The sequence below is a fragment of the Pongo pygmaeus genome, chromosome 15, assembly GCF_028885625.2.
Source record: "Pongo pygmaeus isolate AG05252 chromosome 15, NHGRI_mPonPyg2-v2.0_pri, whole genome shotgun sequence".
In the NCBI taxonomy this organism is placed as follows: domain Eukaryota; kingdom Metazoa; phylum Chordata; class Mammalia; order Primates; family Hominidae; genus Pongo; species Pongo pygmaeus.
The window spans coordinates 60,513,446-60,540,633 of NC_072388.2; the positions used below are offsets into that span (position 1 = coordinate 60,513,446).

At 40.0% G+C, this 27,188-nt stretch overlaps 1 protein-coding gene across 2 annotated transcripts in view; it reads left to right on the forward strand.

Moving 5' to 3' along the window:
* Nucleotides 1-315: 315 nt before the first annotated feature.
* The window catches only part of SNAPC1 (small nuclear RNA activating complex polypeptide 1), a 33,840-nt gene continuing 6,967 nt past the window's right edge, over nt 316-27,188 (forward strand). The window contains exons 1-8 of one of the 2 annotated variants that reach the window (XM_054448649.2): nt 316-596; nt 4,836-4,995; nt 5,169-5,309; nt 6,594-6,698; nt 13,852-14,010; nt 15,813-15,881; nt 16,588-16,650; nt 19,974-20,124. In XM_054448649.2, coding sequence (XP_054304624.1) covers nt 469-596; nt 4,836-4,995; nt 5,169-5,309; nt 6,594-6,698; nt 13,852-14,010; nt 15,813-15,881; nt 16,588-16,650; nt 19,974-20,124 — 976 coding nt within the window. In that variant the 5' untranslated portion in view covers nt 316-468. The remainder of the gene's footprint in view (nt 597-4,835; nt 4,996-5,168; nt 5,310-6,593; nt 6,699-13,851; nt 14,011-15,812; nt 15,882-16,587; nt 16,651-19,973; nt 20,125-27,188) is intronic. The other variant, XM_054448650.2, reaches the window with a different exon arrangement.

A 27,188-nucleotide genomic window follows, 5' to 3' on the forward strand; every position in this document is an offset into this window, starting at 1 on the left:
TCTTTCCACGTGGCGGTGGGGTTGGGGTTGGGACTGTTCTTTCCTAGCTCAAAAGTTCACTTATGTCACACTAGGGTCACTTTAAAGGAGAGTGCTAGTAAGGGTAAAGTCAAGTTACATAACCTAGCGGAAAATGAAGACCTAAAACCGCTCGTGGGCAAACACACTTTCGACGTAAACCTCTTCAAAAGAAGGGTGGATCTTAGCACTCTGGGTGAAAGCAATCTCAGCCAGTAAAACATCAGAACGCTTTCACGCACGCGCAGTAAGCACACGACAGGTGGCAAGAGCCCGGATAAAGGCGGAGCTAAAGGTGCCGGATAGTGCGTCACGGAGCGCGTGTGCGCACGCCGTAGGGGGCGGGCCGTTCGGGCTTGGTTTCCTGGGCGACCACCGCTGGCTAGTTCGTTAGAGGTGTGCGGGTTTTGGAGGCGTGCGGGCTTCGGAGGCGTGCGGGCTTCGGGTGCCATGGGGACTCCTCCGGGCCTACAGACCGACTGCGAGGCGCTGCTCAGCCGCTTCCAGGAGACGGACAGTGTACGCTTCGAGGACTTCACGGAGCTCTGGAGAAACATGAAGTTCGGGACTATCTTCTGGTGGGTGTTTCTTGTCCACCACCCGCCTCTCCCTGCCCGCAGGTGGTGTAGAAAGTTGCCTCCTTCCCGGCGATATTGCACTTGCGAAGGGCTGAGAAGAGCGGCAGTTACCGAAGGTTGCCTCCATCACTCCTGGACCTTCCCCTGTGCTCAGGCAACGCGCTTTCCCTGCTCTATTTCATTGTGCCCTGATGTTTGTTGCGGCCTCCTCCCAAATATGCGTCTCTGCCTGGCCTCCTTTCTAAACTCCTCTCTCCTCCACCCTGACCCAGGCCACTATCATTTGCCCTTCCCCAGTCTTGTTCTAGGACACACAAGCAAAGACAAAACCCTTCAAGATGGAATTAATCTTTCCTACAACAACCAAAGTTGTCTTTTTTTTTTTTTTTTTTTTTGAGACGGAGTCTCCCTTTGTCGCCCGGGCTGGAGTGCAATGGCGCGGTCTCGGCTCAGCGCAGCCCTCCGCCTCTCAGGTTCAAGTGATTCTCCTGCCTCAGCCTCCCGAGTAGCTGGGATTACAGGTGCCCGGCACCACGCCCGGCTAATTTTTTGTATTTTTAGTAGAGACGGGGTTTTACTATGTTCGCCAGACTGGTCTCGAACTCCTGACCTCGTGATCCGCCCGCCTCGGCCTCCCAAAGCGCTAGGATTACAGGAGTGAGCCACCGCACCCGGCCCAAAGTTGTTTTTCAAAAGTGCAAATTTGATTATATCACTCCCCGGCTTATTACTCTGATTACTCTGTAGTGGTGCCTATTGCCTTTGGGATAACGCTTGAATTCTCTTACTTGCCAAGACCGTTCCTCACTGGCCTTTGCCTATCTCTCCAGCTTCGCCTGCTAGTCCCCTCCATGCACGCACTTTCTTGCTCCAGCAGCTGCTTTTTTTTTTTGGGGGGGGGCCCTCTACAGGCTTTTCCTAATCCTGGAGTTTCCACCGCAGCTCTCGTTTTGTCCACCTTGTTCTTCACTCAGGGTTAAGCTCAAATGACTTCCTCGGGGGAAGTCTTTTTTGCTCTTCTAGACTCAGTACGCTGTTCATGTTTTTCCCCCCATAGCACACTGTTTTTATTTTATGTCACCGCTTTACACATTTTGTTGTAATGGTATAGTTGAAAAGGCAATGTGGGATTGTTAAGGGCATAGGTTATGGAACCCAATTGGCTGCATTTGATTGCAGGGTCCGCTATGACTTGGGGCAAGTTACTTGAGTTTCCCTATCTGTAGAATAGAGGCAATGATAAACCTCATAGTAGTTGTGAAGATTAAATGAGCTGATGTATTAGAAATACATTCTAAGTGCTCAATAAATGTTCATTATTATTATTTTTTTTTCTTGAGACATAGTCTCACTCTGTCACCCAGGCTGGAGTGTAGTGGTCCCATCTCCTATCACTGCAACCTCCACCTCCCGAGTTTAAGAGATTCTCCTGCCTCAGCCTCCCGAGTAGCTGGGACTACGGCTCGTGCCACCAAGCCTGGCTAATTTTTGTATTTTTAGTAGAGATGGGATTTCACCATGTTGGCCAGGCTGGTCAAATGTTCATTATTACTACCGTTTGAAAATTTTCCTTTGAAGTAGACTGACCTCTGTGAGGACAGTGACTGGATGAATCTATTTTTATTACCATAGTACATATAATATTAAAAAGGCTAAATAACTGATTTTCTGAATGAGTTAAACCTTATGATTAAAACGGTTTTTCTGAACAAAATGTAAAAACTCATTTTCTCTCTGTCAGTGGAAGCAAATTACCTTTGTAGTTTTTAAATTGCAAGGAATGGAGGATGAAGAGCTGTTTGTTGTACAGTTAATAAAAGGAGAGAGACTAATTTTTTTAAATGGCTACTAAATGCCATTTATTTATAGCTTTATTTATTGCGTAAGACAGTTATAAAAAGCAGGTATAATTATCCTTGTTTTATAGATGAGGAAATTAAGGCTTAAAGAGATTAAGTAATTTCTCCACCATTATAAAGATAGTGGATTGTATAGCAGATGTTGGAAACTATCTGCCTGTTTCTAAAATCCGTTAATACTCCACTGTACCACTTCTTGGGGGGAAAAATGCATTTAAGGAAAACTTAGCTAAAAATGTAACATTTGCATTTTCTAGTAGGGAGAACCTAAAATGATAAAAGAAGCAGGAATCACTAGAGGAGTGGTGAACTTTCTTGAGAAACTACTTTGGCTACCTTAACTAGAGTAGGTGTTTTGTATTCTTTTCCTGTATTTATTATTTGAAGACCCAAAAAGTCCTTCTACTACCCCCTTCCCTTCCACCCCTGCATTGTAATCAGATATAATACAGCCTGTATTTATGGCTGCAGGGCAAATGTCTTTATTGTTTGTTGCTGTTTTTAAAGTAAAAGTTCTACATATTTATATTTGTATAGTGTATTAGTCACTTGCATCAACACTTTGAGACATTTATTTTAGCTAATGTCTTATTTAAAATCTGGCATTTTTTATCTACTAATTTCAGGTCTTACATAGAAACCTATAATATGCACAAATGTGGCTTCATTGTTTTATCCAAAGTGGTAAGAAGACTGTTACTTTGACTTTTTTAAGGCCTTGTTTTTTAAAATTTTTTGTTAACTTAGCACAGCAGAACAGTTTCAGATAGTTTATTCATTATGCTGTTTATGTCCACAGAAAATATATGTGAACCTCAAAAATTTGAGACAGGTCTCAGTTAATTTAGAAAGGTTATTTTGCCAAGGTTGAGGACGCACCTGTGACACAGCCTCAGGAAGTCGTGTTGACATGCGCCCAAGGTGGTCATGGCACAGCTTGGTTTTGTACATTTAGGGAGACATGAGACATCAATCAATATATGTAAGAAGTACGTTGGTTTGGTCTGGAAAGGCGGGACAACTTGAAGCAAAGGCAGGAAGACTGGAAGTAGGGAGGGAGCTTTCAGGTCACAGATCGGTGATACACAAATGCTTGCGTTTTGAGTTTCTGATTAGCTTTTCCAAAGGAGGCAAATCACATATGCATCTATCTCAGTGAGCAGAGAAGTCACTTTGAATAGAATGGGAGAGGTTTGCCCTAAGCAGTTTCCAGCTTGAGTTTTCCTTAGTGATCTTGGGTGCCCAAGATATTTTCCTTTCATGTACATTTCCTATGTTATTTCATTGATTGATTGCCAACAAAGCCTTGTTGCTCTCTTGGATGTTTGGACAAAGCTTTTGGTTGTATGCTGGAGTATGCTCTTCTCCCTTCCTTCTCCTTTCTTCTGATGAGCTTGCAGTGCTCTGGACAATTAGGAGTGTGGATTACTTTGTGTTGTTCTCTAACTTTTTCACATCGGCTTCCCAAGGACAGAGGAGATTTAGTGCAAATCCCTGAGAGTATTGGAGAAAATGTTCATTAGGTAAAAAGTAAAGTAGAGGTTCCTCTTCAAAGAATTTCCTTTTCCTCCCCATCTAATTAAGACTAAATAGTAACTTACCTTAGAAGCAAAATTTATTCAAAGACCTGTGCTAACATTCTTAAATACCTGCTAGCTGTAATAAAGAAATCAGTGTACTTTATGTTCTTAGCTCTCACAATTTAGCCTAAATATTTGCTCTGGCGTGCTTATACTGGTCCAAGCAAGCATTAAGTCATAGCCTGTTCTTCCTTATTTAAAAGTGTTTTTACCTTTCTCAGCATTCCACAAGTTAATCGAGACAGATACAGAATGTGAAGTCCCGTTCCAGCCAGTGGAAACCGGACACAGCAGTAAAGTAGACGCGTCAAGTTATAAATGACCCTGTCTCCTTTGTTCAGTGTAGCAAAACTGCTGGCGACTGTACCCTTTTGTGCAGAAAGTAAAAAACTGGCCTTGCTGAAGAAATAAAATTTATGTTCAAGTGATACTTCTTTACAGCACCAAAGAACAAGCATTTTTGGCAATTATATATTAAAATGCACATAGTTCTGTAACATAACAATGATTATTTTAACATTATGGGTTTTAAATATTTAACCAGTAACAATTTGAAACCCCTTCCTTCTTGCTCTTCAATTTGGCAAGTAAAGTTGATGCTCTTGGAAGCTGCGTCATGTTTACCTAGTAGTTGCCTTTGCCTTGGTGTAAAATTATCTCTTTGTGCTTGAATCATGAAAGAATCGGGTATGGAATCCTCAACAAATTATAACTACTGTTTAAAGAAGTATATACTTTTGGCTTTTGTTCATTACTTATTCACTTAATGAGTCGTAATATATTTTCTCTCTGTTTATTAGTGGCAGAATGAGAAATTTAGAAAAGAACATGTTTACAAAAGAAGCTTTAGCTTTGGCTTGGCGATATTTTTTACCTCCATACACCTTCCAGATCAGAGTTGGTGCTTTGTATCTGCTATATGGATTATATAATACCCAACTGTGTCAACCAAAACAAAAGGTAATACTTAGTTATTTTTCCTTAGCAGAAATGTAAAACAAGTACCATATTTTTATAATAAATATTATATGATTAAATATGATTGAAATAAAATGCCAGTATTTTAAAATTATAATATGTTTGTGAAAAAATATTTACATTTAGTACAACGTCTTTTTTCTTCCTGGTCGCAGATCAGAGTTGCCCTGAAGGATTGGGATGAAGTTTTAAAATTTCAGCAAGATTTAGTAAATGCACAGCATTTTGATGCAGCTTATATTTTTAGGAAGCTACGACTAGACAGAGCATTTCACTTTACAGCAATGCCCAAATTGGTATGTTGCCTAAAATAATTTGGTTTTTTCAAAATGAGCAATTATACTTTATTGTCCATAAAACCTCTCAATCTCCAGAAAATGGAATGAGTATTGATAGTGTTCAAGACTTTTAGCTTTTTTTTTTTCAGACAGTCTCGCTCTGTCGCCCAGGCTGGAGTGTGGTGGCACCATCTCGGCTCACTGCAACCTCCGCCTTCCGGGTTCAAGGGATTTTCCTGCCTCAACCTCCTGAGTAGCTGGGACTACAGGCACGCGCCACCACACCAAGCTAATTTTTGTATTTTTAGTAGAGACAAGGTTTCACCATGTTGTCCAGGATGGTCTCAATCTCTTGACCTCGTGATCCATTCACCTTGGCCTACCAAGTGTTGGGATTGCAGGCCTGAGCCACTGCGCCCAGCCTGGCTTGTAACTTTGTGTGTGTGTGTGTGCCTTTTTGATACAGAGTCTTGCCCTGTTGCCCAGGCTGGAGTACAGTGGTGCTATCTCAGCTCACTGCAACCTCCGCCTCCAGGGTCAAGCAATACTCCTGTCTCAGTCTCCCGAGTAGCTGGGACTACAGGCGCCCTCCACCACACCTAGCTAATTTTTGTATTTTTAGTAGAGATGGGGTTTCACCATATTGCTCAGGCTGGTCTTGAACTCCTGACCTCAGGTGATCCGCCCGCCTCAGCCTCCCAAAGTGCTGCTCACCTCAGGTGAGCCACCATGCCCGGCCTTGTAGCTTTTTTAAAATAGGAGAAGATATTTTCTAATTAGTACTTTTTTTTCTGCAAGCAAAAATGTAGCCTTTGCTTTTTAAATGCAGTGTATCTGGATGCCACATATTAAGCGAATTGTTTTGAGAACAAATTAGATTTGGCATCTGCATTTGCTCATGTCTCAAACATCAGAGGAGTTTACTGAAAGACGTACAAAATTGTTAAAAATTATTTGGTGAAAAGTTGAAACTTCTAATAACATTTGTTATTTTTTTAATCTAGTGGTAATTGAGGCACTAGGTTGAAGAGCACTAGTTCTGGTTCTGCCATTAGCTGGCAAATTATGTAATTTCTGTCTTATCTGAATTTGTAGGCATGTGGCGTGGCATGGCATGTGAAAGGATACCTCACAAGTCTAACAGTCTTTGGAACGTGGATATTTAACAGATGTACCCTTACAGCTGCTTTTGTTTTATCTGTGTTTACTTATAGACAATTTTTAGTGCTGGCTTATATTTCAATACTTTTAAAAATACTGTTTAAAAGATACTCATTTAAAAAGACATGTGTTATCACATAGCTGTCATATAGGATGAAGAAAAAAATTCACCGAGCTGAAGTTACAGAAGAATTTAAGGACCCAAGTGATCGTGTGATGAAACTTATCACTTCTGATGTATTAGAGGTAAATTTTCTTTTATGCTCTTGAAAATTTTTAAAAATTGTTTTATTGCCAACTACATATTGAGGTTATACCTTCATCTACTGGATACGGATTTTTGTAATTATTTTAACCACTCTAGGATGCTATTTCTCTAGAGTATCAGACATATAATAGCCTAAATATATCAAGGCTTACAAATCTTCAAATAGCGTGAGAAAAAAAATGTAGAAGACTGGACCTGGACTGAAGATACGTGGATTCCGTTACTAAAACTATTGTTTGTATTTGACTTTAGTTAGGTCATAAAACAAGAGTTTAAAGTGACTTTACTTACTTTTTTAAAAAAAACAATATGCATGACCAGGCATGGTGGCTCACACCTGTAATCGCAGCACTTTGGGAGGCCGAGGTGGGTGGATCACGAGGTCAGGAGTTTGAGACTAGCCTGGCCAACATGGTGAAATCCCGTCTCTACTAAAAATACAAAAATTAGCCAGGCGTGGTGGCGCACGTCTGTAGTCCCAGCTACTGGGGAGGCTGAGGCTGGAGAATCGCAAACCTGGGAGGTAGAGGTTGCAGTGAGCTGAGATCGCACCGCTGCACTCCAGCCTGGGCAGCAGAGCAAGACTCCGTTTTAAAAAACAAAAAAAAACAATCTGCATTTATTTCTGAGGTTTTTTTTTTTTTTTTTCCACATGGAGTCTTGCTCTGTCACCCAGGCTGGAGTGCAGTGGCGTGATCTCAGCTCACTGTAACGTCCGCCTCCCAGGTTCAAGCAATTCTCCTGCCTCAGCCTCCCGAGTGGCTGGGACCACAGGCGTGTGCCACCATGCCTGGCTGATTTTTTGTATTTTTGGTAGAAACAGGGTTTTGCCGTGTTAGCTAGGATGGTCTCGATCTCCTGACCTAGTGATCTGTCTGCCCACCTCCGTCTCCCAAAGTGGTGGGATTACAGGTGTGAGCCACTGCACCCAGCCTACTTCCTGAGTTTTAACATTTATTTTAAAACCCACCATTGAAAACAGTGAGTCTGTTTTGATAGTATATTTTTGTATTTTGTTCGAGTGTATAGTATTGAGAAAAATCTTATGCATGGATAAGTAGTGTTACAGATCTTTTTAAGCATGAGTAGAAAAGCATTGCTTTGAGGTTAAAATCTCAGTACAGGGTTACAGGCTTCTAAATCAATGATATTTCAAAAGAACATATAGAGAGGAGACGAGGGGGTAAGGAGACACTTTGGTCATGCTTTTAAGTTTTCTTTAAGCCTAAATGTCTCCCTCATTACTATTAGGATTATAATATTTTATTTCATTCAGTTGTTGTGAGAATTGAAATGAGGTGATGCCTAAATAGTGCTGAGTGTGGTATAGTACACACAGTATACCCTTAATAAATGTTAATTCCCTTTTTCCCCAGCCCTACTCAGTCTTTTCTTGTATTACAATTGAAAGACGGATCAGATCTTAGATTTACTCAAATGTTTGTTTAGATGCCTGCATGTTCTTTCTTTTCTTTTTTTCTTTTCCCTGACACAGGATCTTCTTCTGTCACACAGGCTGGAATGTAGTGGCACGATCTTGGCTCACAGCAACCTCTGCCTCCTAGTTTCAAGTGATTCTTGTGTCTCAACCCCCCGAGTAGCTGGGATTACAGTTGTGCACCACCATGCCCAACTAATTTTTTCTATTTTTAGTAGAGGTGAGGTTTCACTGTGTTGACCAGGTTGGTCTTGAACTCCTGGCCTCAAGCGATCTGCCTGCATTGGCCTCCTAAAGTGCTGAGTTTACAGGTGTGAGCCTCTGTGCCTGGTCACCCCCATGTTGCGATAGCATCAACCTGTCAGGTTGTTTGTAATTCAAGTAGCAAATTGATTTTTGAGAGCACTCTGGGTCTGTTCTGTAAAGTAACTTTATTTTTGAGCAAGGATTCTTAATCCCTGGCCTGGAGATGGTCCATGTCCCCTTTCCCCCACCATATTGTATGAAAAATTGATGTCATACATATGGATCCTTTTTTTTTGAGATAGATTCTCACTCTGTAGCCCAAGTTGGAGTGCAGTGGCGCAATTTTGGCTCACTGCAACCTGCAATCTCTGCCTCCAGGGCTCAAGTGATTCTCATGCCTCAGCCTCTTGAGTAGCTGGGACTACAGGTACGTGCCACCACACTCGGCTAATTTTTTGTATTTTAGATGAGGTTTCACCATGTTGCCCAGGGTGGTCTCAAACTCCTGAGCTCAGGCAATCCGCCCGCCTCGGCCTCCCAAAGTACTGCAGTTACAGACATGAGCCACCCCGCCCAGCTCATATGGATACATTTTTAGGGTGAGGTACTGTAACTATCCTCAGATTCTCAAAGGTGTTCATGTCCCCCCAAAAGGTTAAGAATTACTGTATACAAGGAACTGAATATTCCTCAATATCTGAAGACATAGTATAATGCAGGAACTCTGGGAAGATATTTTGTGTAGATTGTTTTACTTCTACAACATTTCTGCAAAATAAGTGTTTTGAAACATTTTTAATTGTTATTTTTAAAAGTAGGGGTTTCTATCCATGATTTAAAGTTGAGGAAACTGAGTTACAGAGACTAGGTTAGGAAGTAATAGAGCTAAGCTTCATACTCAGTTCTGTGTGGCTGCGGTGCCTGTTTGTTGGACAGCAAAGGACTGGTCTGAGGTGGGTCTGGGGTTAGAAATTTGTCATTCAACAAACAAATGAATGAAGTGTAACAAGAACTAGGATTTTTTTCCCTCTAGCAGATTAGCAAGAAAGAGGTAGGAGAGAGTTTATGTAGAAAACTAAATAAGATAAAAGTACTTTGTATAATAGAAGGAATTTGCGTTTTGTCTTTTTGGCAGAGGGGAGTCGTAAAGTTTTAGAGATTGGAGAGACATAATGTTTATGTTTGGGGTTGAGGTAAGGAGCTAGTTAGAGGGAATGGTTGTATACAGGAGAGGTAGCGAGCAAGGTTCCTGCTATGGAGGAGGTGGGTGTGTCTGTGATTGAGAGTCCATGGAGGGAGTAGCCTTGAGCAGAAGGCATACTTTTTCGTTTGAAACTTGAGGAAAGAAGGTGAGAATGGATTTTTATAAATCTTTATGTAGAGGAGAAATAGAAGGCAAACAGACCTGATTGCCTGAACTTTAAGAGAGCATCATGGGGGTCAGGGAACTGAGAGCTGAAAATGTTTGGAATAGCAATTGTGGAGAACGGAAGAAAGAGTTCAGGATACCAGAAAGCTGAGAAATGCTGATGTGAATCATGAAGAGAGAGTCACAGGACATTTTCAAACAGCAAGACATTATTCTTATCAATATTCTAATGAAAAAAGGCGATTTGAACCCAGTTGGTTACAATTTCTTTTTTTTAATTTTTGAGACAGGATCTTGCTTCATCACCGCGGCTGGAGTGCAGTGGAGACCCTCAGTCTCCTGGGCTTAAGTGATCCTCCCACCTCAGCCTGCTGAGTAGCTAGGCCCTCACCACCATGCTGGCTAATTTTTTTTTTTTCCGAGACGGTGTCTTGCTCTGTGTCCCAGCCTGAAGTGCAGTGGTATGATCTTGGCTCACTGCATCTGCCACCCAGGTTCAAGCGATTCTCCTGCCTCAGCCTCCTGAATACCTGGGATTACAGGCGTGTGCCACCACACCAGGCTAATCTTTGTATTTTTAGTAGAGGCAGGGTTTTGGCATCTTGGGCAGGCTGGTCTTGAACTCCTGACCTCATGATCCACCCACCTTGGCCTCCCACAGTGCTGGGATTATAGGCATGAGCCACCATGGTTGGCCGGTTATAATTTTTCTGACTGTTGACCAGTTTGGTGGTAGAATGTAAATATTTTTTCAACGTATCTTTTTCAACATGCTTTTTCATTCTAAGCTCTTTTAAGTTGGGGGTGATGAACAAAGGTCTACTCTTTTAGAGTGAATAGAGAAGTGTATCAGAAGGGTCAGGCTATGAAATGCCTATACCTGGAAGCTTTTAGGAATGGAATAGTCTGTGAAGTTATCCTGGCTCTGTCGGATCTCAGGCTTGTGACATAATTGCTTTGAGAGCCTTGTCCCTTGATACTTCATGGCTGTATATCTTTTGTCCTAGCATAGCCTGTGATCCATTCTCACTGATAATTCTTAAATTTAATACTTTTAAATTTTCCTTCTACTGCCTGCAACTGCTATTAAGTCTTCATTTCAGAAGATCTGAATGCTGGTCATGATTCTGGCACTTGTTCTAGTTTTGTGGTTAAGGAGGCGTAATAAAATGAAAAGAGAACAGGGTACTGAATCAAAACATTTGACTTCTAATTCTAGCCCGCTGCTATGTAAGTAGGCCCTTGAGCAAATTATTTCATTTCTATTTCTTCATTTATACAGTTATAATAATGGACATTGTGTGCTGAGTACTCACCATATGCCTGGAACTATGCTAGATGTTTTATGTATGTTATCTCACTAATTACCATAGTAACCCTGCAGAGGAGGTGGTATTTCCCTAGTTTTTTTTTTTTTTTTTTTTTTTTTTGAGATGGAGTCTCCCTCTGTCGCCCAGGCTGGAGTGCGATCTTGGCTCACTGCAAGCTCTGCCTCCCGGGTTCATGCCATTCTCCTGCATCAGCCTCCCGAGTAGATGGGACTACAGGCGCCCGCCACCATGCCCAGCTAATTTTTTGTATTTTTTTAGTAGAGACAGGGTTTCACCGTGTTAGCCAGGATGGTCTTGATCTCCTGACCTCGTGATCTTCCCGCCTCGGCCTCCCAAAGTGCTGGGATTACAGGTGTGAGCCACTGTGCCTGGCCTTTTTTTTTTTTTTTTTTTTTAAGACAGAGTTTCCCTCTTACTGCACAGGCTGGAGTGCAGTGGCACGATCTCAGCTCACTGCAACCTCCACCTCCCCACCTCCCAGGTTCAAGCAATTCTCCTTCCTCCGCCTCCCGAGTAGCTCGGACAACAGGCACCCGCCACCATGCCCGGCTAATTTTTTGTATTTTTATTAGAAATGGGGTTTCACTATGTTGGCCAGGCTGGTCTCGAACTCCTGACCTCAGGTGATCTGCCTACCTTGGCCTTCCAAAGTGCTGGGATTACAGGCATAAGCCATTGTGCCCGGCCCCCAGTTTTAAAAATAAGGAAACTGAAGTTTAGAGAAGTTAAGTAGTTTGTATAAGGTGAGGCACAATAAGGTACAGACACTGTGTTTGAATGTGCAAGTCTATAAGGCTCCAAAGTCCATGCACTGTCTTTTATTTCTTATTTAATTTTCTTTTTTTTTTTTTGTTTTAAAGAGTGGGGGTCTTGCTATGTTGCCTGAGTTGGCCTTGAATTCCTGGGCTCAAGCCATCCTCATGCCTCAGCCTTCTGAGTAGCTGGGACTACAGGTGCACACTACCGTGCCTGGCTTCTTTAATCTTGTATAGTGCTTTACATTCTACAGAATACTTTCACCTGTGTAAGCTTGTTTAATACTTAACAATGGTGGGTTTGTTCATTTTGTACAAATGCGAAACGTGAACGTGATTCTTAGGTTGAGGGACTTCCCCGTTGTCATCCATTGAGCAAATGACAGAGCTCAGATTCAAAAACTGTGGTCTTTCTCTATCACATGAAGTAAAAATAATGAGAGTATAGCCACTGTAAACTGTAAAGAGTTAGGGGCTCTCCATGTCTGGACACTGTTCTCCCATTGCAGATCCTGCATATATGAGCACTCACCACTATTGATCAGTTTCTCATTTTTTTTTTTTTTTTTTTGAGGGACGGAGTTTCACTCTTGTTGCGCAGGCTGGAGTGCAATGGTGCGATCTTGGCTCACCGCAACCTCTGCCTCCCAGGTTCCAGTGATTCTCCTGCGTCAGCCTCCCGAGTAGCTGCGATTACAGGCATGTGCCACCACACCCGGCTAACTTTGTATTTTTAGTAGAGATGGGGTTTCTCCATGTTGGTCTGGCTGGTCTCGAACTCCAGACCTCAGGTGATCTGGCCGCCTCGGCCTCCCAGAGTGCTGGGATTACAGGAGTCAGCCACTGTGCCTGGCCTAGTTTCTCATTTCTTGAACAGGTGTTGATTCTACCAAAATCTGGAAATGAATTGAGTGGTCTGAGTTAGGGATGACTCAGATGTTGCAATGTCCATCTGTGATGGAAGTGTCAGTAGTTCTCTCTTGATCTTAGAGCCAAGTCCCTATGCCAGGTTTTCTTAAGTCCACCTGTAGTATGCTGTCTTTTTCCTTACTCCACAGATCTGCCCATTTGGCTGGAGATTTTTGGTGGAAGAAGATCTAATAAATAATGCCACAAATGGTGTCATAAATCACCCTCTATTTCTTTCTTTCTTTTTTTTTTTTTTTTTTGAGATGGAGTCTTGCTCTGTTGCCCCTGCTGGAGTGCAGTGGCGGTGCGATCTTGGCTCACTGCAACCTCCGCCTCTCAGATTCAAGCAATTCTCCTACCTCAGCCTCCCAGGTAGCTGGGATTACAAGCGCCCACCCCCATACCTGGCTAATTTTTGTATTTTTAGCAGAGACGGGGTTTCACCATGTTGGCCAGTCTGGTCTTGAACTCCTGATCTCATGATCCTCCCACCTTGGCCTCCCAAAGTGCTGGGATTATAGGCATGAGCCACCACACCCGGCCTACCCTCTGTATCTTTTAATCCTGAATCTTATCGGTGAAGCAATGGTGAAGCTTATGGGAACAGGCACATAGGTTTTGGGATTTCTGTGGCAGGTTGGATGAGAGTCGTTACATAGGAATTTCCAGCAGAGCATAAAGGACTATGTAAATATTCTTGACGTGACAATATAATATAAAAATATCTTAGTTATCAGTAGCGATATTACTGATATGTCATGCTACAAATAATTGTGATATTCTAGAATGGAATTGTATGTTGACTGATTTGTCTTTCCCCAACGTCTTCCCATAAGTGTATCTTATATCTTAGTTAATGTTTGTTGAGGTAAGTCAGTAAATCCATACCTCTGGAATCCATACCTCTGTGTTAATGAAGTTGTACTATTTTGATTACATGATTATGTTATTTTCAATATACTGTAGCATGTTATTCCCTATCAACTGGAAGTCTCTTTGGAAGGTGACTATTTTGTGTTGGTTTTGCCTTTTAGTTTCTCCTCAAAAAGTGAGGAAATAAAGGACTCATCTTTTTACTTTTAGGAAATGCTGAATGTTCATGATCATTATCAGAACATGAAACGTGTAATTTCAGTTGATAAGTCCAAACCAGATAAAGCCCTCAGCTTGATAAAGGATGATTTTTTTGACAATATTAAGAACATAGTTTTGGAGCATCAGCAGTGGCAGAAAGACAGAAAGGTATGCAATCACTTGTTTGGTGCCTCACCATTGTATTTTACACGAATGTTTATCCATGGATGATAATGTTGAGAGGCAGCCTAGTTTTAGAGGCTGTAATCCTGTGGAGCTAAGATTTAGAGGGCTTGGCTTTTCTAGTTCCACTTTTGTCACTTATTAGGTATGTGATGTTATTTAACCTTATAAATGGAGTATATATGTATTTTTTTTTTTTTGGTAGAACAGTAAATAATCTTGTTATACCACAGATTTATTACAGACTTTATAATTTGGCATTTTTTAGGGGTTGCACACTCAGTCTTTGGGCTAAATCCTGCACGCAGATGTGTTTTGTTTGGCATAGTGTTGATTCTAACACTGTTTAAAATTTTTGAGTTAATTACCAACTTTTAAGCATTTGTGGGCTTCACCTAAAATTCTAGACATACAACTTCTCTTAAAATTCAGAAGGTCTGGTAACACTGATTCCACTTTGCTGCATGACAGCAGACGGTGGGACCTGAGTGGTGGCTTTTCCTACTGTGATAGGGCAGGTGTTTCTCTGTTTACACATTGTCTACCTGGTATGGTTTATCTTTTTGCAAGTCTGATCAACACAGATCTTCAACTTAGTTTATTTAACCAAAAGTATTGGTGCTAGAGCTACCCATATTTCACATTAGCCTTTTCCAGCTAGAGAAACTTTTTTACCCTGGAAACCTAAAGGCTAGCCTTGTGAAATTTACTTTTGAAACTATTACTCCATCTTATTTTAGTAAATCTAGGAAAAAAAATTTTTTTAAAGTAAGCAATTTCTGATTACTTACTATGTGTCTTGATAATGTGTTGGTGTTTTCACAAATGCCACACAGATATTGTTATCTATATATTGTTTTTCAGAAAGATTTCTTGCTACTTTTTCACTTTCTGTTATATAAAGGAAGCTGGCTCAAAACTTAATTTTAGAAAAGATAAACAAGGAAACTGATAAGATGATAGTCTTGGGAAGAAGAAAATAACTATTCCTCTGCATTTATTTTAATGAGAGATAGCAAGTTTTAGAATGTTTGGATACTTTAAGTCCTACAAATAGGTTACACAAATGACTTAGGCATTTAATGTAAAAATTTGTTGGTATTCTTTATATATATGTATATAGACAGGGTCTTCTTGCTCTGTCACCCTGGCTGGAATGCAGTGGCATGACTACAGCTCACTGCAGCCTCAACCTCCCAGGCTTAAGTGATCCACCCACCTCAGCCTTCTGTGTTACTGGGTTTGCAGACATGTGCCACCCATGCCCAACTAATTTTTTTTTGTTTTTTGTAGAGACAGGGTCTTGCTATGTTGCCAGGGATAGAACCAGTTTAGTTTTAATTTTTTTTTTGTAGAGATGGGGTCTTGCTATGTTGCCCAGGCTGGTTTGGAACTCCTGGCCTCAAGCGATCCTCCCACCTCAGCCTCCCAAAGTATTAGGATTACAGGATTAGCCACCATGCATAGCCAGTATGCTCTTTTAATAGATAAACTCTCTTCAAAGAGCATTACTACAAGCTCTGAAAACCTGAAGGAAAGGAGAATAAGCCCGTTTTCTTACTACCACATAAAGACTACCACATTAGTTAGGAGGATTTAAGCATTTTATTGATGAATTGTAGAACATTTTGAAACCTGTGATCTTAAGGTTAGGTGGTATATAATGTGAATGATCTTTTAGTTTTTCATTTATTAAAAATGATTTCTCACTGTTCTAAAATTGATTTGCAGTTAATTGAATTGTAAATTTGTGTGTGTGTGTGTATGTATCTTTTTTGCTCTTTTAGAATCCATCCTTAAAATCAAAAATGAATGATGGAGAAGAAAAAATGGAAGGAAATTCGCAAGAAACAGAGGTCAGAAAACTTTGCAATTCATATTATGTGTGGCTGTGATTCTGTATACTGAGCATTGTGACCCATGGTCAGTATTATAAGACATATAAGAGAAAATTCTGAATCATGCTTCTGTGAAAAGGTAGTTTGTTCTTTACTGGAAGCCTTGTGGAGGCCACATCAGGTGTAGGTTGGGAGAGAGGATGATAATAGTTTTCCGCAGGGAAAGGACAGCTTGACTATGGAAGGTGCCCTCAGTTCGTAGAGGATCGGGATCAGGCTTTTGTAATATATCTTTTCTCACTTGTCAGCCTTTCAACCAGTGTAGAGCCCAAGCTATTATACTATATACTGCTTCCTGCCTCCAGAGTTTTCATCCATCTTAGTGGATGAGACAAGGAGCCGTCTTTGAGTATAGGCAGATGAGGAGGGAATGGCAGTTCAGGGTTCTGCCTGATCACCCAGGCTTTCATTCATACTGTCCTCCTTGAATCCTGAATGAAAATGATCTCTAACTATGGGGATGGTGTTATGGCACCTGCTACATCTGTGAGAGAATATGGTGTATGTCTATGTGTGTGTACTCAATGTATACCCAATGTATGTTAGTTTCTTTTACCCTACATTCTGTCTGAAATCTTACTTCTGATAATAAATACTTGAGTATTCAGTTTTTCACCTAATGTTTGTGTGTTTTAACTTTTTTTCCTTCTTATTTTACATCCAGAGATGTGAAAGGGCAGAATCGTTAGCGAAAATAAAATCAAAGGCCTTTTCAGTTGTCATACAGGTAAGTTATTCTTTAATAAGGTAATTTGGAACTTGACTGCTTTTTAAATTATATTTCAATTTTTCATCAAAGTAGTAATACATGTACTTAGTTTTAAAAGTCAAATAATGCTAGAGAGATTATATAGCACAACAGTCCCCTTCTCTGCCACTTCCCACCCTTGTATGCCTAACCTTGAGAGGCAGCATCTTTGACTTCTTCTCTTTTAGCAGTTTCTTCTGATATTTACCTGGAATTTTGATGCCATTCCTTTATTGTCTTCCAGCTTCTAGTATTTCTGATTTTGGAAGGTTTTAGGTTTTGCTTTGTCCCTGGAGTTCTGAAATTTCATTTAATACATATAATGTAACTTGGTGTACATCTTTTTTGTTTATTGCCCTTGGCACTCATGGTGACCTCCTTTCAATCTGATATCCTTCAGTTCTGAAGAAGTTTCTGTATTGTTTCTTTGATACAAATGTTCTTTCCTGCATCTTTTCTCTTCTTCAGCTTTTCTTATTTTTCTCTTCTATTTCCAGTCTCTGTCTCATTTTCTATTTTCAGGTAGATTTCTTAGGCTTTTATCTTCTGAACCATTATATTGATTTAAAAAAATTTCCCCTGATATTTTTTCATTACCAATAATTTTTTTTGTTCTCTGAATGTTTCTTGTTTTATTTTTTTTAACGTATTTTTCTTTTTCACAGGATGCAATAACTTTTTCTCTTCAAGGGTATTAACTACAGTTTTTTTTGATGGTTCCTCCTATTTCCTTTGAGTTCTTTTTTTTCTATTTGTTTGAACTCTTTCCCTTTGTTGGCTTTTTTTTTTTTTGAGACGGAGTTTTGCTCTTGTTGCCCAGGCTGGAGTGCAGTGATGTAATTTTGTCTCACTGCAACCTCCGCCTCCCAGGTTCAAGTGCTTCTCCTGCCTCAGCCTCTTGAGTAGCTGGGATTACAAAGGCATGCGTCACCACGCATGGCTAATTTTGTATTTTTAGTAGAGTTGGGGTTTCTCCATGTTCACCAGGCTGGTCTCGAACTCCCGACCTCAGGTGATCCACCTGCCTCGGCCTCCCAAAGTGCTGGGATTACAGGCGTGAGCCAGTGCACCTGGCGCATTTTGTTGGCTTTTTAAAAATGATTGAAGATCCTCAGATGTCTTTTCATATTTAAGGGTGGTCAAGAGGAGATCAAGAGCTTATCTAACCTCTAGATTTCTTTGTCTTGGATCTAGTTATTTAGAGAGCAATCTTTCACTCCCTTGTCTAGGGGAGGAGGGTGGGAAATAAGCCCAGCTGCCAATGTTTTGGGAGCCTACAGAGAGAATCAGCCACGAGGCTCACCATTCCTTATGCAGGTTTCACTCAGCCCCTCTATTTTCGATAAGAGGCCTCATCTCCTTCCTCACCTACACCAGTTTCCTTTGAGCCCGCAGCCTTTCTCGTTTAGCCTCTTCAGGGAGCAGGCCTTCTGTTTTGTACAGGAGATCAGTTGCCTAGCTCTGAGGTTGAGGAATGAGACACTATTTTCTATAGATTTTCAATGCACCTTCCTGTTTTTTCAGTCCCACCTCAGCCTTCCAAAGTGCTAGGATTACAGATGTGAGCCACTGTGCCCAGCCCTTTGCCCATTTTTTAATGGGGTGGTTTTTTGTTTGTTGAATTAATTTTCTTATAGATTATGAATATTAGACCTTTATTGAATGCAAAGTTTGTGACTATTTTCTCTCATTTTGTAGGTTGTCTGTTTACTCTGTTGTTTCTTTTGTTGTACAGAGGCTCTGTAGTTTAATTAGGTCTCACTTGTCAATTTTTGTTGTCAACTCTGTCAACCATCAGGTGGTTGTAGGTGTGTGGCTTTATTTCTGAGTTCTCTGTCCTGTTCCATTGGTCTGTGTGTCTGTTTTTGTACCAGTACCATGCTGTTTTGGTTACTGTAGTGTATCTGGTTTCTGCATCCATGGATTGAACCAATTGTGGATTGAAAATATTTGAAAAAAAAAATGCATCTGTACCAAATATGTATGGACTTTTTTCCTTGCCATTATTCCTTGAATAATATGACAATCATTTACACAGTATTAGGTATTATAAGTAATCTAGAGATGATTAAAAGTATATGGGAGGAAGTGCATAGGTTATATGCAAATACTACACAATTTTATATCAGGAATTTGAGCTTCTCTGAATTTTGGTATCTGAAGGAAGTCCTGGAACTAATCCTCCATGGATACTGAGAGACAGCTATACGTGGTTGCTTTTTAAGAATTGTTGGCCGGGCGCAGTGGCTCATGCCTGTAAGCACTTTGGGAGGCAGAGGTGGGCGGATCATGAGGTCAGGAGATCAAGACCATCCTGGCTAACACGGTGAAACCCCATCTCTACTAAAAATACAAAAAATTAACCGGGTGTGGTGGTGGGCACCAGTAGTCCCAGCTACTCGGGAGGCTAAGGCAGGAGAATGGTGTGAACCCCGGGAGGTAGAGGTTGCAGTGAGCTGAGGTCGTGCCACTGCACTCCAGCCTGGGTGACAAAGCAAGACTCCGTCTCAAAAGAAAAAGAGAAAAGAAAAAAGAATTGTTAATACCTGTATTGCATATACAGCATTAACTGAAAATTCTTTGCTTAAGCAAGTAAGGGAATTCACCTACTGATGTAACAAAACAAATCCTTAGCCAGGATTGGCTAAAGATATCTGTGTCTCAGACAAAGCTGTCATTAAGACTGGCCCTCCATTTTCACTGCCGTCAAGTGCTGTTTTCCTGACAGCTCCAGCCTTGCATGTTCCCAGCTTTAGCTTCCAAGGCAAGAAAGAATTTTTCCTTCTTAATAGTTAGACAATTCCAAAAATAGCATTTCATTAGCCATGATACATACCACATACCCTGCCTGCTTGCCTCCCTACTCCCAACAAATTACCCTGGCCATGGGGATGTTAAACTCACTGCAGCCAGATCTGGGCCACATGGCCAAACCTGGAGCCAAGCGTGAAGTACTTCTACTTGGAATGTGTGGTAGTGCCTAAGGGAAATAAATTTATTAGAAGATGCCTCTACACCTTTGTTGCCCAACCATGCCAGATAATAGAACAACTTCATTTTAAGCCCATGTGAGTAGATGGTGATGACAGCTGCAGGAAACTTCAGGTTATAAAAATAAGAGACTATTTACATGACACAGGTAGTTATAGTAAACCAGCCAGGGGTAATGGTAAAGTACTTTATGAGACAGATATTTCTGTAAATCTTTCCTCATCTTTGATTGTACATTTTGTCTTCCTCTGAATTACCTATCATTTGGATTCATTTTATAATTTATTGGTTAATTGGATTGTACTCTTAAGGCATCCAAATCAAGAAGGCATCGTCAAGTTAAACTTGACTCTTCTGACTCTGATTCTGCATCTGGTCAAGGGCAAGTCAAAGCAACTAGGAAAAAAGAGAAGAAAGAAAGATTGAAACCAGCAGGAAGGAAGATGTCTTTCAGAAACAAAGGTAACTTTTTAAAGTCTTACTAAGATTCAACAAAGGATAATGGGTTTTATTTACAACTTTGACTCATCTTTACTTACTTGTTAAGAAGGATTAGATACTTGTTTGAGAACATTTTTGTGAGATTTAATATTAAAAATAAATTCTGTTAGATTCTTGGAATCTTATTGCTTGAAAGGGATCCTAGGAATCATATCAAATGTATCATTTTATAGATGATGAAATTTTGGCCTGGCCGGGTGCTATGGTTCATGCCTGTAATCCCAGCACTTTGAGAGGCCTAGGTGGGCGGATCACTTGAGGTCAGGAGTTCAAGTCCAGCCTGGCCAACATGGTGAAACCCTGTTTCTACTAAAAATATAAAAGTCGGGCATGGTAGCGCATGCCTGTAATCCCAGCTACTTGAGAGGCTGAGGCACGAGAATTGCTTGAACCCGGAAGGCGGAGGTTGCAGTGAGCTAAGATCATGTCACTTCACTCCAGCGTAGGTGACAGAGCAAGACTCTCTCAAAAAAAAAAAAAAAAAAAAAAAAAATTTAGGCCTATACAGATTAAATAACTTGTCTAAAGTGATATATCAATTAATAGCTAGATAGTTATGAAATTAGTCTAGAATTATCCAGTGCACTTTTTTTTTTTTTTTTTGAGAGGGAGTTTTGCTCTTGTTGCCCAGGCTGGAGTGCAATGGCACGATCTTGGCTCACTGAAACCTCCGCCTCCCAGGTTCAAGCAATTCTCCTGCCTCAGCCTCCTGGGTAGCTGGGACTACAGGCACCTGCCACCATACCCAGCTAATTTTTTTTTGTATTTTTTTTAGTAGAGATGGGGTTTCACCATGTTGGCCAGGCTGGTCTTGGACTCCTGACCTCAGGTGATCCACCTGCCTTGGCCTCCCAAAGTGCTGAGATTACAGGCATGAGCCACCATACGCGGCCTCCAGTGCATATTTTAGTGGTAATTTTTGTGTGTGAATCAAACTTATTTGTAGAATGAGATATAAATAATGCATTCTATAAACCATGTTTCTTTTTAGCTGTATTAAGATGTCCTTTTTCTTTGACACAGTGTATCTGTAAAATTACCTTTCTTCTTAAGGAAATAACTTTCGTATGTATTTCAATAGTTTGGTTTTTTTTGTTTTTTTTGTTTTGTTTTCTTGAGACAGAGTCTTGCTGTGTTGCCCAGGCTGGAGTGCAGTGGCGCGGTCTCGGCTCACTGCAACCTTTGTCTCCCGGGTTCAAGCGATTCTCCTGTCTCAGCCTCCCAATTAGCTGGGACTATAGGCGCCCGCCACCACGCCTGGGTAATTTTTTTTTGTATTTTTAGTAGAGACGGGGTTTCACTATGTTGGCCAGTCTGGTCTTGAACTCCTGACTTTGTGATTCGCCCGCCTTGACCTCACAAAATGCTGGGATTACAGGCGTGAGCCACCTCACCCGGCAATAGTTTGGTTTTTTTAAAATTGTGTGAATAATGTATATGCACCCTACATAAATTTGGAATTTGACTAACAGGTTTACTTAAGGTGAGAGAAAAAGGAGCATAAGAAACAGTAAATATTTAATGACTAATAACGAAATTCACTGTCAACTACTGCAGGAATATATGAAGATAAGTTAACAGCCTTTTAGCATTTTTTCCTCTATATTGAAGCAATGGAGGGAGAACTGAAGTTAAATACCTTTAATATGTCCCAGATATGATTAAGTTGTATAGCAGTAGTTTGAAGTGCACTGAGAATTCAGAGGAGATACCATATTTGTTAAGTATGATCAAGAAATAGTTCAAAAGGAGATTTTTCTACTTGCTTTCACAATGCTAAAGGATATTGTGAAGAAAATTGTTAGACTAAACTCACTTATGAGTATTACTGAAAAAATCCTAAGTCACATGTATCAAAAATAATCCTAGACACAAAAACACCTTGACTGAGTACACTTATTTCAGGATGCATTCAGAATCTATTAATATGATTTACCACATCAATAGGTTAAAGGGGAAAATGTGAATTTAATAGTTACCAAAGAAGACATTTGATAATATCTACCATCCATTCTTGAATTAAAAAAAAAAAAATCCTCTAGATCAAGGAGTCAGCAAACTGTTTCTGTAAAGGGCCAGGTAGTAAATATTTTAGGTTTTGTGAGCCGTGTTTCTGTCACAACTACTCAGCTCTACCATTGTAATGTGAAAGTAGCTATAGATAATACCAACACACATTAGTGTGGTCGTAGTCCAGTAAAACTGTATAAAAGCAGGTGGTTGGTCACATTTGGTCCAGGGGCCATAGTTTGTTAACTCCTGCCCTAGATAAAATAGAAGATTATTTCTTTAATCTTAAAAGTGTGTGTGTGCACTTGTGTATTAGATTACAAACTGCCTCATGTTCAATGGTAATATGCAAGAAGTATCACAGTTTTGTTTAACATTGCTCTTAAAGAGCTAGTCAGTGTAATTAGATAGGAGAGTGAAGGGAGATGTGACATCAGAAAGAGAGCCTAGAAAATTATCATATATATGTGAATGATTTTACGCCTAAAAATATTCTAAAGAGAATTTGCCGAAAAATAATTAGGAACAAAAATTTAGGAAGGTAAGGGTTACCACTGTAGACCTTACAAAGATTAAAAGGTGACCAAGGCAAAATTATAAATAATTTTATGCCGGTAAGTTAGGTAGCTTAAATAAAATGAATAAATTTATTAAGAGGCACAAGTTTCCAGGCTGGGCACGGTGGCTCATGCTTGTAATCACAGCACTTTGGGAGGCCGAGGCAGGTGGATCACCTGAGGTCGGGAGTTCGAGACCAGCCTGGCCAACATGGAGAATCCCCGTCTTTACTAAAAATACAAAACTAGCTGGGCTTGGTGGCACATGCATGTAATCCCAGCTACTTGGGAGACTGAGGCAGAAGAATTGCTTGAACCCGGGAGGTGGAGGTTGCGGTGAGCCAAGATCGCACCAAGTTGGAGCCTTTGCGCTCCAACCTGGGCAACAAGAGGGAAACTCTGTCTCAAAAAAAAAAAAGAGAGAGAGACACAAGTTTCAAAAACTGACGGAAGAAATCTGAATAGTCTAATGTCTACTGAGACCCCAAAATATCTGAGACAGGTCTCTGTTGATTTAGAAGTTTATTTTGCCTGGGTTAAGGATGTGCCTGTGATACAACCTCAGGAAGTCCTGAGACATGTGCCCAGTGTGGTTGGGATACAGTTTGCTTTTATACATTTTAGGGAGATATGACACATCATCAATATGTGTAAGTTGTACATTGGTTTGGTCTGGTAAGGCAACAAGTGGGGGCTTCCAGGTTAGAAGTAGGTAAGACAAAAAGTTGCATTGCATTTTTTGAGTCTTTGATGGCCTTCCACGTAATACAAATAATACGCAATTTACTCTGGCTCAATGAATCTGCATTTTCACATAAGCAGTAAGGGAGAGGAAGCAATCAGATATGCATTTGTCTTAGGTGAGCCTCAGAGGGATCACTTTGAATAGAATGGGAGGCTGGTTTGCCCTAAGCAGTTCCCAGCTTGACTTTTCCCTTTAGCTTAGTGATTTTGGGGTCCCAAGATTTATTTTCCTCTCACACTGCTAAAGAAATTAAATTCCCAGGCTTCTCTGGAAATTTTAGCAAACATTTAAGAAAGGAGTGATCTAGATTCTTTCAGAAAATACAAGAGGGAACACTTTGCAGCTTACTGACATTGCAAGAATAAAGACCAATATCCCTTATCTTATCCAAAAAAAAATTCAAAATGGATTATGGACCTAAATTTGAAACCTAAATTATAAAACTTGTGAAAAAATATGTAGGAGAAAAATGTTTGTGTTCTTGGGTTGGGCAAGATTTTTAAATACATGACACAAAAACACAAGCAAATCATGAAACAAAAAAAAAAATTGATAAATTGGCATTCTCAAAGTTACAATTTTTGTCTTCAGAAGACACTGTTAAGAAGATGAGAAGATAAGCCACAGACTGGGAGAAAATTTTTGCAAACTACTTCCCTGATAAAGGTCTTGTATCCAAAATAGTAATATATAAAGAAGTCTAACTCAATAAATATACAGCCCACCCAATGAAGAAATGGCTAAAACATTTCACCAAAGAAAAGATATGGATGGCAAATAATCATATGAAAAGATGCTCAGCATCTTTAGTTACTAGAGAAATGAAAATTAAGACCACAGTGACATTCCACTAAACCCTGAATGGCAACAACAAAAAGAACCCCACAAAGCAAAACAAAAATTGTAATGAAAAAAGCTGTTGAGGATTTGGAACAAGAGGAACCTGCGTCTTTCCTGGTGTGAATCCAGAATGATGTGGTTACTTTAGAAAACTCCTAGTTTTTAAAAGGTAAATGTGCTTACCATCTGACCCAGAAATACTATTCCTTGGTATTTACTCAAGAGAAATGAACACTTAATGTTCACACAGAAATGTGTATGCAAAAGTTTATGTGGCTTTATTCATAATTGCAAGAACTGCAAACAGCCTAAAAATCCTTCCACTGCTGATTGGATAAACTGTGGCATATCCATACAATGAAATACAACCCAGCAATAAAAGAGCTATCATACATGTAACAACATAGATGAATCTGAATTCAGTGTGCTCTGTGAAAGCAGACAGACGCAAAAGGCTGTATACTCTGTGATTCTATTTATATGACATTCTGGAAAAGGCAAATCTGTAGGGACAGAAAACATATATTTGGTTGCTAGGGACTTAGGGGTAGGGGAAGGTATTGAATGCAAAGTGGCACAGAGAAACTTTTGGGGTGATGGAAATCTATATTTTCGTTGCAGTGGTAGATTGCACAGCCATGCATTTGTCCAAACTTCTCTGTACAGCAAAAATGGGTGAATTTTATTGTATGTTAATAATACTTCAGTAAACCTGACTGGTGGCCAAACACGAACAAAAAGAGAAGACATAAGGAAAAGATTGTTTTGTTTGATTATATTTCAGAAATTAACTTCTGGTAAATTAAAATTTTTTTTCTGAAAAGAAAATGTTCAGCTGAATTAAATTTAAAGGAGTTTAATTGAGCAGTGAACGTTTCGAGTATCGCACAACCCCCAGAATCACAGCAGATTCAGAGACTCCAGTGCAGCCACGTGGTGGAAGATTTATAGCCAACAAAAGGGAAATGAGGTACAGAAATCGGAAGTGAGGTACAGAACAGCTGGATTGGTTACAGCTGTGCATTTGCCTTATTTGAACACAGTTTGAAGGCTCAGCAGTGTATGAATGGTTGAAGTACTGCCGCTGGGATTGGCCAAGACTCAGCTATTGTTCAGGCACATACTCCTAAATTTGGTTTTCAATCTTGTCTACCTATTAAGCTAGATTGCAGTTTGTCCACAAGGACTCAAATATAGAAGTACAGAGTCCTTCTCAGGCCGTATTTAGTTCACTTTAACAGAAGTACCAAAGATATTTAGGTTTAGAAACCCTCACAAGCACTTTTTATTAATTGCCTTCATGTAGGCACAGCAACAAGATAAGCCGGCCAAGCTGCTTTCTTGAAGACCTGAAAAAATTTTTTTAATGTGATTGAGGAACAAAGGAGGAACAAGAACAAAATGGGAAAAGAAAGAAGTTAAATGAAATGAACTTTCATCTTGAATGTGTGACAGGTGTGATTTATGATATCACCAATCATATCTTAATTAATTCCTGAAAACAACTGCTTTGTAAATTCTGAAACTAACTTAAGGACAGGCTCTATAGTACATCTGAGATTTGTTAATGAATTTTCTCAGGGTGTTAGGGAGGATTTACCCATGAGAAAGAATAAAGTATTATAAAATGTGATCTGAATTCAGATCTCCATCATGGCTTAACTAATCCAGCTAAGGTATTGTAAATACTCTGAAGCAGAAGTAGTTACCTGAATAGTAAAGACCCAAATGCTTACTTTGTAGCTTCTCATTAATCAAACGTTCATTTCCATACAGTGGAAAGGTATTTTTGACAGTTTTTCAAAAAGAGGAGCCTTCAGTTCCATAAAAGGCAAAAGATCTTACAAATCCATTTGCACATATGATACTGTTAAAATTTCTAATTTTAAAAGAGCTCTTATAAATGAATAAGAAAAGGGCCACCACCCAGTAGATAAATAGCTTAGTACGTGAACAGGCAATAACAAATGCAGGCAGGCAGTCAGTGCATATAGGAAATAATTGAATTTCATTTATAATTAAAGATACATAAATTAAAACATGATTTTTATGTTATTTGATAAAGATGAAAGATAATACCCATTGATAATGAAAGTGTGAGGAAATAAAATCTCAGTTTAAGTGGGAGAGTAAATTGGCACATTCTTTTCATAGAGCAATTTAGAATCATGTCAAAATTTTAAATGTACATGCCTTTTAGAATTGCTAGGAATTTATTCTGTACAAATCATAAATATAAAAGGAAATTCATTGCAGGATTATTTGAAATGGCAAACTAAACAACTCATATGTATAATGGGTAAATAAAATTATTTTCAGTCCATACAAAAGAATACTTTGCAGTTACTAAAAAGCTAGGGAGGCTGGGCACAGTGGCTGACGCCTGTAGTCCCAGCACTTTGGGAGGCCGAGGCAGGCAGATCACAAGGTCAGGAGTTCAAGACCAGCCTGGCCAGCTGGCCAATATGGTGAAACCCCGCCTCTACTAAAAATACAAAAATTAGCTGGGTGTGGTGGCGGGTGCCTGTAGTCCCAGCTACTTGGGAGTCTGAGGCAGGAGAATCGCTTGAGCCCAGGAGACGGAGGTTGCAGTGAGCTGAGATAGCGCCACTGCTCTTCAGCCTGGGTGACAGAGCAAGACTCCGTCTCAAAAAAAAAAAAAAAAAGGCTAGGGAAAGCTCTGTATTATGAAAGTATATCCAAAATATGTCAACTAAAAATAAAACACAACATAATCTATACATTTCATAGTGAAAAGGCTTTTTAAAAAAGAGTATGATCTCGTTTCTATTAATAAAAAAAATACATACATACACACATGAACATAATATATAGCACTGAAGAAATCTAGACGTGTATGAAGTATTACCAGT